This window comes from Protopterus annectens, chromosome 2.part1 (assembly GCF_019279795.1).
Source record: "Protopterus annectens isolate FY-2018-M chromosome 2.part1, PAN1.0, whole genome shotgun sequence".
NCBI lineage: Eukaryota > Metazoa > Chordata > Ceratodontiformes > Protopteridae > Protopterus > Protopterus annectens.
The window spans coordinates 1,741,681,745-1,741,696,139 of record NC_056729.1 but is presented as its reverse complement, the minus strand read 5'-3'; the positions used below and the strand labels follow the sequence as shown (position 1 = coordinate 1,741,696,139).

General features: G+C 45.9%; 1 protein-coding gene across 1 annotated transcript in view; it reads left to right on the top strand.

Moving 5' to 3' along the window:
* UBE2J2 (ubiquitin conjugating enzyme E2 J2) overlaps positions 1–14,395 on the top strand; it is a 404,416-nt gene that overhangs the window by 241,962 nt on the left and 148,059 nt on the right. Inside the window, exon 6 of the mRNA XM_044063196.1 lies at positions 11,026–11,106. Within this exon, the coding sequence (XP_043919131.1) occupies positions 11,026–11,106 (81 nt within the window). The remainder of the gene's footprint in view (positions 1–11,025; positions 11,107–14,395) is intronic.

Genomic DNA, 14,395 nt, shown 5'->3' with positions numbered 1-14,395 from the left:
AGGGCATCTCATGTAAGAGGAAAGGATAACAAATACATACAGTAAAGTACAATTTCCCTTAAGTGCACACAGAGATCACAGTCAGTCTGGGGCTGATTGCTCCCTTGCTCCCCAAGGTCCCCAATAAGACTCCCCATTGGCACAGCTATAGGGTCCAGATCTCAGCCTAGCTGGCAAGCTAACCTCCAGCACCCTCTCTGTCCAACCAGTGCTTTGTGTCCCTGCCCAAGTAGCTGACACATACACACACTTTGAGGTAAGTATTTATACAACTTCATAGACACTCCTGGGAAAGGCTGACACCGATTCTCCAGCTGTGCCCCTTTACCCAGACTCTACGATAGTAATTACTGCCACCACCAGCTAATAATTATCAGCTACCAAAGGCTCTTAAAAGGGTGTCCAGTTATTACTGTGCAATATTATCCAATTGGTAAGTGTGACTAAACAGTCTAAGGCTTATTAGAGTGGCCTTGCACAATAAAATCTGTAAATATATAATGTACCCTAGAGCTTAACTTGTCTCTACTCAAACCAGCCACAGGTAAAAGTTTTTTAAAATATAAACACAAGACAATACAACTACACCACAGTGCCAGTTCAGAGATCACACAGAAACTTAAAATAATTCCGTAGTACAGTTCTGACATAACCGAAAAACACCTAGTCTAATCTTTATTGTCCTAGCTGTTTCTACAAGAAAACATACTTCTAAAGTAACTTACTTACATGGAGCAAGGCAGTGCTGAGTTGAATAGTCAGATCAAAATGCTTAATAAACTCTGGTTCTCACTGTTTAAATTGAAACTGCAGTTCTGATAAAACATTACATTATTTGTTTACACTTTCCTGGTTCCCAGGCCACAGAAACTACATTTAATTATTTTACACTTAGAGCAATAAAGGACATTCCACATGTAAATTCTGGTCATTAACTTTAGCCTTAAAACAATAGGTAGGATGCTTACTCCAGACTCATGGACTCCAAAGGACATACAAAACATAATTTTAATTTCAAAGAACATTTGAAATGCTTGGCTTGGTTTTCCTTATATTAGATGGCAATGTTGCTACAATCTTGAAGTTCACATTTTACAGTGATGTTCATTGTGTTACCCTGCTGCAGTCATCACACTTGGGTTATCCTGTCGTCAGGCGCCTGTATTTTATATTTATATTTACAAATGCCAGAATTATGTATCAAATTCTATTTGACTAGGCTGGCAGCCTTCACCCCTTCTCTACCAGTCTTCACAGGTTATTTCTGATCTTCCTGTCTCTGAAGGGAAGTCTTCTGCTCTTTTTTTGTTGGGGTTTCATCTCCAATTGGCTCATCATTCCATTAAATGTAGCTGAGATGCAGCTGATGCCTCTTCAAGGGCTGCTGCTGAGGAGGTATTCCTAGCTATGGCTCTTTGCCTGATGACATCAAGGCTAAGTTGATATATGATCTTCCAGACAATAAACATTTACTTGGTGTGGCTGCTGCAGAGTTGTTCAACTCCCTATGGGAAAAGGGTAAAGCTTTACAGGAGATGAAACATATTTTTGTTTCCTCTGTTCCTAAGTTTCAAAGGAATTATCTTAACAAGCCTGCAGACAGTCTTGCCCTCCCCCTGAAGGTAAAAAGGGTAGTAGAAGAGTTCCTCCTGCTAAGGTTACTCTGTCTCCTTCTGGTCAGAAACCTTTTCCTGACAACCCAGGTGCTGTCTGACTACTCTTGTCTTTCCAGTCATATTTTTATTTCTCTTCATCTTTCTCTGTCCCTTCCTATTTGGTTACAAATCACACAAGACTCTTGGGGACTGTCAGGTATTTGCCAAGGGTACTTCATGGTCTTGAAAGTTCTGCCCCCCCCTGGCCATTTCTCAACCGCCTTGGGAACAAATGCTCTTATTTCCAGAGGTGCTTCAGGGCCTGTTAGCTCATGGAACTATTTAAGAGGTTCCAGCTCCTCAGAGGGTAAGGGGTTTCCCTCAAGAATGATTTTTGTCCCCAGGCAAGAAGGCACTTGGATACCCATTCTAGGTCTTTCTCAGCCAAACTCTTTTTTGAAAGTTCCATCCCGTCAGATGGTAACCCTTCAATCCCCATTTCTTCTTCCCCAGGCTTTTCTGGTATCCCTGGATCTCAAGGATGAGCATCTTCACATCCCTTTCAGTCCTCTTTTCATGAAATGTTTACATTTCTGTGTTGCTTCCTGGCATTTTCAGTTCTGTGATCTGCCCTTTGGCCTCTCCACTGCCCCAAAGGATTTCACCAAATGCCTCGCTTCTCTGATTGCTTTTTGCAGAATGAGGGGAATATAGATTGTTTCCTTACCTAGACAATCTGCTTATTCAAGCCTCATCTCCAGAGATGATGCTTCACCATCTTCACTTTGCAGTTTTGCTTCAAAGACTGCGGTTTTCTGTAAATTTTCAAAAGTCCTTTCTGACTCCTTCACAGGATCATGTTTACCTAGGATGTAGGATCTGAATAGTTCCAGTGCTGGCATCCCTGCCTCCTCCCAAGACTTTAACTCTAGTTGCCTTTTTTAAGTCCCTTCTTCCCCTAGCATCATTTTCAGCCAGGGAGTTTCAGAGGGCCTTGGGTTTCCTGGCTACCCCAATTTCTATGCTTCTGTAGCTAAGCTGTACATGAGAAAGCTCCAGTGGTTTCTGAAGTCATTCTGCCTCCAACATTCTCATCCTTAGAGCTTTTTAGTTCCTCTTCTTCTGTGCCTCAAGCTGGAACTCCTTTGGTGGCTTTATCAGTTATCCATTAATCTAGGGCTTCCTTTTCATCCCCGGTCCCCTCTGATGAGCACTTCACAGATGCTTTGTGCAAGGGATGGGGGGGCATCATTCTGTCCTCTGAAAGTGCAGGGCCTTTGGTCTCTTCGTTGAAAGAAGAAACATGTCAGTGTCAAAGAGATGAGAGCTCTTTCCCTTCAAGCCTTCCACTTTCTCTCCCTTCCAGGGCCCCCTCAGGATTTTCACAAACAGCACTGCAGTGATGTGGTTTATCAACACCCAATGGGGGGCATGGTTTTATCTCCTGTGCAGACTAGCTCTTCAAGTTTGGGATCTAGCTATTCAGTATGACGTGACCGTTCAAGCAGTTTATACTCCTCAGCTCAAAACATAGTGATAGACTCCATGAGGAGATCCACAGGGCAATTCCATGAGTGGATACTTCACAGGGATGTTTTTCTGGACATTGTCCACCAGTGGGGTACTCCTCAAGTAGATCTGTTTGCCTCCCCTCTGAACAGACAACTTCTTCCAATTTGCACCAGAGTCCCCTGTCCTCTGGCTTGGAAGGTGGATGCCATATCTTTTTTTGGAAGGGGTGTTTCTTTATGCCTTCACTCCACTTCCTCTCATTCCAAAGATCCTATTCAAGATGCAACAGGATGCTCTCCGTATCTCGCTGGTGACTCCCTTGGATGCTCTCAGTATCTCGCTGATGACTCCCTTGGATGCTCTCAGTAACTTGCTGGTGACTCCCTTGGATGCTCTCAGTATCTCGCTGATGACTCCCTTGGATGCTCTCAGTTTCTTGCTGGTGACTCCCGTGGATGCTCTGTTTCTTGCTGGTGACTCCCTTGGATGCTCTCAGTATCTCGCTGGTGACTCCCGTGGGTGCTGTCAGTGTCTCGCTGGTGACTCCCGTGGGTGCTCTCAGTATCTCGCTGGTGACTGCCGTGGGCGCTCTTAGTATCTCGCTGGTGACTGCCATGGACACTCTCAGTATCTTGCTGGTGACTCCCGTGGATGCTGTCGTATCTCGCTGGTGACTCCTGTGGACGCTCTCAGTATAACGGTGGTGAGTCCTGTGGACGCTCTGTGTCTCGCTGGCGAGTCCCGTGGACCTCTCATTGTCTCGCTGGCGAGTCCCGTGGACACTCTGTGTCTCGCTGGTGACTCCCGTGGACGCTCTGTGTCTCGCTGGTGACTCCCATGGGCGCTCTCAGTATCTCGCTGGTGACTGCCATGGACACTCTCAGTATCTCGCTGGTGACTCCCGTGGATGCTGTCGTATCTCGCTGGTGACTCCTGTGGACGCTCTCAGTATAACGGTGGTGAGTCCTGTGGACGCTCTGTGTCTCGCTGGCGAGTCCCGTGGACCTCTCATTGTCTCGCTGGCGAGTCCCGTGGACGCTCTGTGTCTCGCTTTTGACTCCCGTGGACGCTCTGTGTCTCGCTCGTGACTCCCATGGGCGCTCTCAGTATCTCGCTCGTGACTTCCATGGACGCTCTCAGTATCTCGCTGGTGAACTCCCATGGATGCTCTCAGTATCTCGCTGGTGACACCCTTGAATGCTGTCAGTATCTCGCTGGTGACACCCTTGGACGCTGTCAGTATCTTGCTGGTGACACCCTCGGACCCTCTCAATATCTCGCTGGTGACACCCTCGGACCCTCTCAATATCTCGCTGGTGACTCCCTCGGACGCTCTCAGTGTCTCGCTGGTGACTCCCTCGGACGCTCTCAGTATCTCGCTGGTGACTCCTGTGGATGCTCTCAGTATCTCGCTGGTGACTCCCGTGGATGCTCTCAGTATCTCGCTGCTGACTCCCGTGAATGCTCTCAGTATCTCGCTGGTGACTCCCGTGAACGCTCTCAGTATTTTGCTGGTGACTCCCGTGGATGCTGTGTGTCTCGCTGGTGACTCCCGTGGACGCTCAGTATTTCGCTGGTGACTGTCGTGGATGTTCTCAGTATCTTGCTGGTGACTGCCGTGGATGCTCTCAATGTCTCGCTGGTGACTCCCGTGGATGCTTTGTGTCTCACTGGTGACTCCCGTAAACGTTCTGTCTCTCGCTGGTGACTCCCTTAGATGCCCTCAGTATCATGCTGGTGACTCCCTTGGACACTCTGTGTCTCGCTGGTGACTCCCTTGGATGCTGTCAGTATCTCGCTGGTGACTCCCGTGGTCGGTCTCAGTATCTCGCTGGTGACTCCCGTGGACGCTCTCAGTATCTCGCTGGTGACTCCCGTGGACGCTCTCAGTATCTCGCTGGTGACTCCCGTGGACGCTGTCAGTATCTCGCTGGTGACTCCCGTGGACGCTCTCAGTATCTCGCTGGTGACTCCCGTGGACGCTCTCAGTATCTCGCTGGTGATTCCCGTGGACGCTCTCAGTGTCTCGCTGGTGACTGCCGTGGGAGCTGTCAGTGTCTCGCTGGTGACTGCCGTGGGAGCTGTCAGTGTCTCGCTGGTGACTGCAGTGGGTGCTCTCAGTATGTCGCTGGTAACTGCCGTGGGTGCTCTCAGTATCTCTCTGGTGACTGCCGTGGACGCTCTCAGTATCTCGCTGGTGACTCCCGTGAATGCTGTCAGTATCTTGCTGGTGACTCCTGTGGACGCTCTCGGTATAACGGCTCTCAGTATCTCGCTGGTGACTGCCGTGGGCGCTCAGTTTCTCGCTGGTGACTGCCGTGGACGCTCTCAGTATCTCGCTGATGACTCCCGTGGATGCTGTCTTTCTCGCTGGTGACTCCTGAGGACGCTCTCAGTATAACGGTGGTGAGTCCTGTGGACGCTCTGTGTCTTGCTGGCGAGTCCCGTGGACCTCTCATTGTCTCGCTGGTTACTCCCATGGACGCTCTCTGTATAACGGTGGTGGGTCCCGTGGACACTCTGTGTCTCGCTGGTGACTCCCTTAGATGCTCTGTGTCTCGCTGGTGACTCCCATGGACGCTCTCAGGATCTCGCTGGTGACTCCCATGGACGCTGTCAGTATCTCGCTGGTGACACCCTTGAATGCTGTCAGTATCTCGCTGGTGACACCCTCGGATGCTCTCAGTATCTCGCTGGTGACACCCTCGGACACTATCAATATCTCGCTGGTGACTCCCTTGGATGCTCTCAGTATCTCGCTGGTGACTCCCTTGGACGCTGTCAGTATCTCGCTGGTGACTCCCTTGGACGCTGTCAGTATCTCGCTGGTGACTCCCTTGGACGCTGTCAGTATCTCGCTGGTGACTCCCGTGGACACTCTCAGTATCTCGCTGGTGACTCCCGTGGACACTCTCAGTATCTCGCTGGTGACTCCCGTGGATGCTCTCAGTATCTTGCTGGTGACTCCCGTGGATGCTCTCAGTATCTTGCTGGTGACTCCCGTGGATGCTCTCAGTATCTTGCTGGTGACTCCCGTGGACGCTGTGCGTCTCGCTGGTGACTCCCTTGGACGCTCTCAGTATCTCGCTGGTGACTCCCTTGGACACTCTCAGTATCTCGCTGGTAATTGCCGTGGATGCTCTCAGTATCTCGCTGGTAATTGCCGTGGATGCTCTCAGTATCTTGCTGGTGACTGCCGTGGATGTTCAGTATCTCGCTAGTGACTGCTGTGGATGCTCTCAGTATCTCGCTGCTGACTGCCGTGGATGCTCTCAGTATCTCGCTGCTGACTGCCGTGGATGCTCTGTCTCGCTGCTGACTGCCGTGGATGCTCTGTGTCTTGCTGCTGACTGCCGTGGATGCTTTCAGTGTCTCGCTGCTGACTGCCGTGGATGCTTTCAGTGTCTCGCTGCTGACTGCCGTGGATGCTTTCAGTGTATCGCTGCTGACTGCCGTGGATGCTTTCAGTGTATCGCTGGCGACTCCGTGGATGCTTTGTGTCTCGCTGGTGACTCCCGTGGACGCTCTCAGTATCTCACTGGTGACTCGCGTGGACGCTCTCAGTATCTCACTGGTGACTCCCTTGGATGCTGTCAGTTTCTTGCTGGTGACTCCCTTAGATGCCCTCAGTATCATGCTGGTGACTCCCTTAGATGCCCTCAGTATCATGCTGGTGACTCCCTTGGACGCTCTCAGTGTCTCGCTGGTGATTCCCTTGGACGCACTCAGTGTCTCGCTGGTGACTCCCGTGGATGCGCTCAGTATCTCGCTGGTGACTCCCGTGGACGCTCTCAGTATCTCACTGGTGACTCCCGTGGATGCTGTCAGTATCACGCTGGTCACTCCCTCGGATGCTGTCAGTATTTCGCTGGTCACTCCCTTGGATGCTGTCAGTATCTCGCTGGTCACTCCCTCAGATGCTCTCAGTATCTCGTTGGTCACTTCCTCAGATGAGATCTCGCTGGTCTCTCCCTCGGATGCTCTCAGTATCTCGCTGGTCACTCCCTCGGATGCTCTCAGTATCTCGCTGGTCACTCCCTTGGATGCTCTCAGTATCTCGCTGGTCACTCCCTCGGATGCTGTCAGTATCTCACTGGTGACTCTCTCGGATGCTCTCGGTATCTCGCTGATCACTCCCTCGGATGCTCTCGGTGTCTCGCTGGTGACTCCCACGGATGCTCTCAGTATCTCGCTGATTACTCCCTTTTGGCCCAGACAGCCTTGGTTCCCTGCTCTTCTGCATCTAGCCAAGTGCAATCATCACAAGTTACTTCACAGGGTGGACAAGGGATCCCTGATCCAGCTCCACCTGTCCACTCTTTATGTGACACTGTGTATGATAGGGTTTTGATTCCCTACAGGCACCTTTTTTCTGAGAAGGTACTTTGGGTCCTGCAGGAGGCCAGGAAACCCAGTATTAGGAAATCCTACTTGTAGAAATGGAAGAGATTTTTTTTTGTTTGGTGTCTTTCTTGTAAACTGGATCCACTTACTGTGGATGTTCCTTTGGTTTCCTCAGCTGTGTGAATTCCTCATTGCTGGATTGGCATATTCTTAAGGCCCACCTTTCAGCTATCCGTGCTTGTCTGCCTTTGACTAAGGCAAAACAGAGAGTCCTTTACATTAGGCCTCCCAGGAAGCCTGTCCCTCTTTCTTGGGACCTTTAATTATGTTTTGGAAGAATTAACCCAGGTTCCTTTTGAGCCTGCTGCTTCAGGCTCCTTACAGCATTGTTCTTGGAAGACTGTTATTCTTTTGGCTGTTCTGCCAAATGGGTGTCTGAGCTGCAAGCTCTTATAGCAGTTCCTCCTTTTTTAGTTTTCCATAAGGACAGCGTGCCCCTTCATACCAATCCTTGTTTTATGCCCAGGCTGGTTAATGAGTTGTCTCTTAATCAGTCTGTTCATTTGCCCACTTTTTTCCCTTCTCCGGAGTCTGCCAGTGAGAAGGTTCTGCACACCTTGTATTTGCATACATAACTCGGATATTATTATTTGGATAAGACTAAAGCTTTTTGTAAATCTGAACAACTTTTTGTTTCTTTTCATCCTAGGTCTTTTAGGTTTGACCGTTTCCAAGCAAACCATTTCTTCTTGATATCTAAAGCCATTTATTTTTGCTATTTTCATCCTTCATCTCTTAAAGCTCTTTTTTTTATTAATAATAAGGGTTTGGATACTAATTCTGTTTTTTTTGAGGCAGCTATACCTGGTCTTCTGTGCATACATTTACCAACCACTATAAGTTTAATGCAATTTCTAGAGCCAGAGTTGGCTTTGCCAGGGCCATTCTCCATGGCTGAGTGGAGGGCTGTCCTGGCCCTTTCTCCTCCCAGTTTTCTTCCTGAGCTGATTTACACTCCCTGTTGTAAGTAGTAGTTCAGCAGTGATGTGGCAGGACATAGTACAGCTGTGTAAAAATCTTACCATAACAGTAGATGTTCTAACATTCATGTTGTAGTATTCACTCCCTCCTCCCCTATCTTACCATAACAGTAGATGTTCTTACATTCATGTTGTAGTATTCACTCCCTCCCTCCTCCCCTATCTTTCCATAACAGTAGATGTTCTTACATTCATGTTGTAGTATTCACTCCCTCCCCTATCTTACCATAACAGTAGATGTTCTTACATTCATGTTGTGGTATTCACTCCCTCCCCTGTCGTACCATAACAGTAGATGTTCTTACATTCATGTTGTAGTATTCACTCCCACCCCTATCTTACCATAACAGTAGATGTTCTTACATTCATGTTGTAGTATTCACTCCCTCCCCTATCTTACCATAACAGTAGATGTTCTTACATTCATGTTGTGGTATTCACTCCCTCCCCTGTCGTACCATAACAGTAGATGTTCTTACATTCATGTTGTAGTATTCACTCCCTCCCCTATCTTACCATAACAGTAGATGTTCTTACATTCATGTTGTAGTATTCACTCCCTCCCCTATCTTACCATAACAGTAGATGTTCTTACATTCGTGTTGTAGTATTCACTCACTCCTCCCCTGTCTTTCCATAACAGTAGATGTTCTTACATTCATGTTGTAGTATTCACTCCCTCCCTCCTCTCCTATCTTACCATAACAGTAGATGTTCTTACATTCATGTTGTTAGTATTCATTCCCTCCCTCCACCCCGTCTTACCATAACAGTAGATGTTCTTACATTCATGTTGTAGTATTCACTCTCTCCCTCCTCCCCTATCTTACCATAACAGTAGATGTTCTTACATTCATGTTGTAGTATTCACTCCCTCCCTCCCCTATCTTACCATAACAGTAGATGTTCTTACATTCATGTTGTAGTATTCACTCCCTCCTCCCCTATCTTACCATAAGAGTAGATGTTACATTCATGTTGTAGTATTCACTCCCTCCCTCCCCTCTCCTACTGTGTTTGGTATCTACTCCTTTCCTTGGACTGTCGCTTCTGTTGGGGCTTTTTAGTTCTGAGGTACCTTTATGCCAACACCGTGTGCAGGGAGCATACATGTGATGTACGGCGTATCCTTGACGACCAAAAGGATTTGGTATACTGAAAGGATGTTGGTCTGCCCTAGGCAAGAGATCCCTATTGTTAAGAGTACTCCCAACAGTGAAGAGAAGAACATCTACTGTTATGGTAAGATTTTTACACAACTGTACTATCTCCTTCCATATCACTGCTGCACTACTATTTACAACAGAGTGTGTACAATAGCTTAGGAAGAAAACTGGGAGTAGAAAGGGCTAGCAGACCTCTTGGTCCACAGACCAGTCTTTCTGCAAATCCATCAGGGTGAATGTTGTATATAGGACTAGAGCTGGGTTGCTGCATCAGTCCTAAAGGGCCTGTTGCCCTCAGAACCAGGGTTACCAACCACCCAAAGGACAGTAGTGGAAACATCTGGAAGTCATCTCTGAAGTTATGACAGCAGCAGTGACTTGCACAAAAAACAAGGTACAATTGTCCTAAACTTACCATGCTTTTAGATAAGAGTGTAGGCACTGTTGCTGTACAGTTTCCCACCCTTCTCCCCCTGTTCTGGGGTTTGAGGGATTGAGATGTGGGGGCCAGTCTAGTCCCTTTCCCCTTTCATCTGCTTAATTTTTGCTCATCTTTTCCCTTTTCATGCTAACTATATGAGCCCAACAAGACTGCTGAGGATGAGAGGCCTGGCAGTAGTACATCAGTAATGCATACTGCACTTCTGTCATTGTTCGTTCTTTTTTTCCTCAGACAAGCATACTAGCATTCCCAGTCTGCGTGACTGTCAGGGGTAAGAAAGAACAGAAGATGACTGACAATGAATCGTTGTTTTTAGTTTGATGTGGAGACATCCAGGTATAGGAAACGTGATGTGGAGAGGTATACCTCTTAACCTGTGTCTGGATACAGGACTCTACCTGAGGTAGAGGCCTCTGACGTTACGCTCGCAGAAGCGGCTGTACTTTAACATTAAAGTACAGTTATGTTAAGGTGGTGAGGAAACTTTACTTTTATTGTGCTCCGAGGTATTGATGCTTTGAAGGAAGGAAGGAGCATGCCTACATGATATTACTACATTAGGAGCATCCTGTTCTCCTTTCTATGTTCCATTTTACTGCATTTAAATTCAGTTTTTTCTCTCAGATTCGGCAGTATTTTATGGTATTTTGTCATTGACAGAGGCCTCATCTTGAAACACTTGACAAAAGATTGTAGTAGCAAAATGGCACTTAGTGGTAGTGTGATTTTGATTTAAATAGTATTGATTTACTAGAGTTGCATAGTCATTTTTGATAAGATAAAGGTTGCAGAGTCGAAGCAAGCATAACTTGGACTGGGACTGTAGTAGTATCACACTTTTAATTTTGATTTTTTTTTTTTAATACTGAATTGCACTAATGTGTAGTTGTCTGTAGCTTTCTAATGTACATTTGCTTCTTTTCCAGAAAAGACAATTGGCTGCACAGAGTCTAGCTTTTAATTTAAAGGATAAGGTCTTCATTGAACTATTTCCTGAAATGGTAGAGGTAGGTACATTATCAGGTATTCGGAATTTGAAGCCTTGTTCTTGTCTAAAAAGGGAAATTGTTGATCACTAAGCTCCACTGTTCTTTTGGTCCTCTAGAATGGCAAAGAATGCTTAACTGTAGCAGAGGAATGCAGTGTTTTAGTAGCCCGTATTTAATATTTATGAATGGTAAAGAACCAAGTCCACACGTGGAATGTATTAAAATGTGTGGTGTATTCAGGGAGGGTAAGAGGGAGGGGAATGAAGGGGTGTGTCCCATTCACCTTTCGTGGGTGAGGTGCACATGCTAAAGGAGCTCACAGGGAAGTCAGTTCTGCAGTGGTGCTGAAGAAACTACCTCCATTTCTTGTTGCTGGGGTGCAGTGCTTGCTGGCATACATCATTTGCACGAACAAGGGGCTGCCCAGCAGTGTCATCTCGTTTTGTGGCTAGCCTTCCCAGCGTACTCTAGAGCGTATGGGAAGGTAAGGCATACAATAAAAGTATATGACCCACCTTTATGGCTGCCTTAGTAATGCCCCTTCCATTTTATCCTTGCCCGTGTAATGGAAAACAAATGCACCAGCAGGCCTGGGGGGGGAGGGGGACAGCCAAAGAAAGTGTGCATCTAATTTTATTTACTTACCTGTACTAAAATCTGCAGTTAATGGCTGTAATGTAATGCTCTGCCAGTTAGTATTTGGAAGTGTTTTTACACTTTAAGCATGTTGTTTGTAATCTTACAATCTGTAATTAATAATCATAATTAGATGCTCTACAGTTTAATAGCTGAAAGTGCTTTTTATTTAAGTATCTGTGTTTGACTACATTTTTCTTTTTTTTTCCCATGTTTACATTTCATCTGAATTCAGCTTAGTTTAGCAACCTCTGTTTGTACACACATACTGTAGAACTGGAAACTTTGACAGTGGATCTGGGAATAGATCATTGTTCACCGTAATTACTTTCCTTCTGTGGCTGTCATATTTGCCATTTGATTTTGAGGTTTATCCCCCCCCCCAAAAAAAAGGATACTGATTACTTCCTGTTTGAAGGAGTTGAAGGGCCTGTTTCAGTTAGACTTGAACAATTGATGGCCAGTGGATGGTGTCCATGTCTGACTTCGAACTGAAGAGACATTTTTGTTTCACTCCCTGTATTTATGCTAGAGACCTGAGCCTGTCTCAGTAAGGCCTGATAATCCAGCAGTGTTGTGGTATTGGACAAACAGTGAGCCTTGCTTCTAGCTTCCTTTTAGGGGCATTGTGAATTTCACTACACTTTCCAGGGGAGTCTGGCACCCTTCAAGTTCTAGTCCTTTAATGGAGCTGCTGTTTCAGAAAGCATTCAACATATCTTACTCTTACTGCGTGCATCTTGGGACATCCTTTCGGTGATCCTGAGGAATGCAGTCCTCCTCTAGTTTTCTTCCCTCCAGCTTTGTAGATGCATTTTCTGTGAATTGGCTGGAATGTTTTTTGTAGCTCTGCACTTGTTTCTACCAGATAGTCTCTTGGTAATCAAGTTTTGAAAAAGATAGGACTCTCATTGTCACTTTGTCAGCCTTGCTCCCAGCTTTTAGACCTTTCTTTGTGGTGGGTCCTAATTTGTAATCATCCGCCCACCAGTTTCTTCCTTTCAGATATTTCTGTCCATGTTATAGGCAGATAGATTTTTTTTTATTTTCTTTTATTTTTTTTCTTCTCTGTATATACATGTCAGATTTTGGATTCCTAGACATTACTATCAACATTTGGACTTAACACTCTTAAAAGTTCATAGATTATGTGTTATATATGAGTCTCTGGCTGTTTTGGTGAGAAGTCCCTTTTTCATTTCGTAGGAATTGAGTGTCTGTCTGTGTAATTTAATTAACTGAATGTACGCAAGTCCCTCATTGACTTATTTCAGTCTGGTTTGGATTCCACTGGTAATTCTTAGAGTAAAGCTAAGGTTTGGTTTTACAGAGTTTATAATATGCATTCACAAAGCTGGAGGGAGGGAAATTGGTGGAGGACTGCGTTCTTCAGGATCACTGAAAGGATTCTTAAGATGCACAGAGTAAGAGTAAGATATGTTGAATGCTTTCTGAAGTAACTCAAAAAAACTCCAACTATTCTCTGTCTCATATCGCCTACTTAGAGGTGATCTCTGCTTGACTTACAAAGCCATGTCTGACCCAGCTGTGTTAGAAATGTTGCATCTAAAGAAATACCAATTCCTCCTTACCACACGCTCCAGAGACCTCAACCTTGTTACCACAATCAACAGAACATGCTGGAGGGACAGGTTCATAACCCAGAGACTGCCTGCCCATGCTATGGAATAGGCTTCCCATACATGTCAAGCAGAGCACCTTACTGACCCTCTTCAAGAGAAATCTGTGGCTCTACTTGACAGAGGCGCTGGGAACTAAGGTCGGGTGGCACTATGCCTGGGTTATCCAATTGCTAGGCTTGTAAAGGCCCCATGGCCATTAGCCTAGTACACACCTATGAACCTATGTACCTAGCTTTACTTTTCACAGATGTTTCCCTTAACCTTCTTTCACGTTCATAACTTTAACCTGCAGTATTTTTTTCCTGAGTGTAAGGAGCTTACTTTGTATTTTACCCTTTCATCTGTGTAGGTCTGTCTTCCATGTCAGTTGCGGCTGTATGCTAGTCATCTTCTCAAACTCTGTGATGCCACCTGCAGGGCCATCTTATTCTGGTTCATATACTGTGCTGAATAAGAACCGTGTGCGTGGGCTGCCTTGTCTGATTCACACTGATTGCGCTTGAAAGGTAGACTATGGGCATCGCTTTTTTTCTGCTGTCACTTAATCACAGTTCTAAATTTGCGATATTTTGTGCCACTATTAAACGCATTAAATGTGAGAAAAGGACTGGAAGAAATATTAACCTAGGGAGGTTGGCATAATGGTTAAGGTATTTACCTTCGAGACACAAGTACAGAGTTTGATTTTCATATGGGGTAATTGGCTAGACTTAAAATGGCCCACAAAGGCAGTTAGTCTAGTACTAATCTATGAACCTATGAAAAGCTGCTTTTCTTGTTCAGCTGAAAAAACTTTCTCCAATTTAATATTATTTGTACTCAAACCTTAAGGCAATTGTTTCCCAGCTTGGTAGCAGTCAGGAATGTAGCACCTTATAAAACGACTGCTGTTAGGCATTAATGAGTTAAGAAATGTCTCCTTGGTTTTGTTAAATCTTTAGGGCTGGTTGATTATGTATACATGCCAAGACTTGCCTTGGAATCCATATATGTGGTTCTCAGTTGAACAGAAATAGCACACTGTTTGT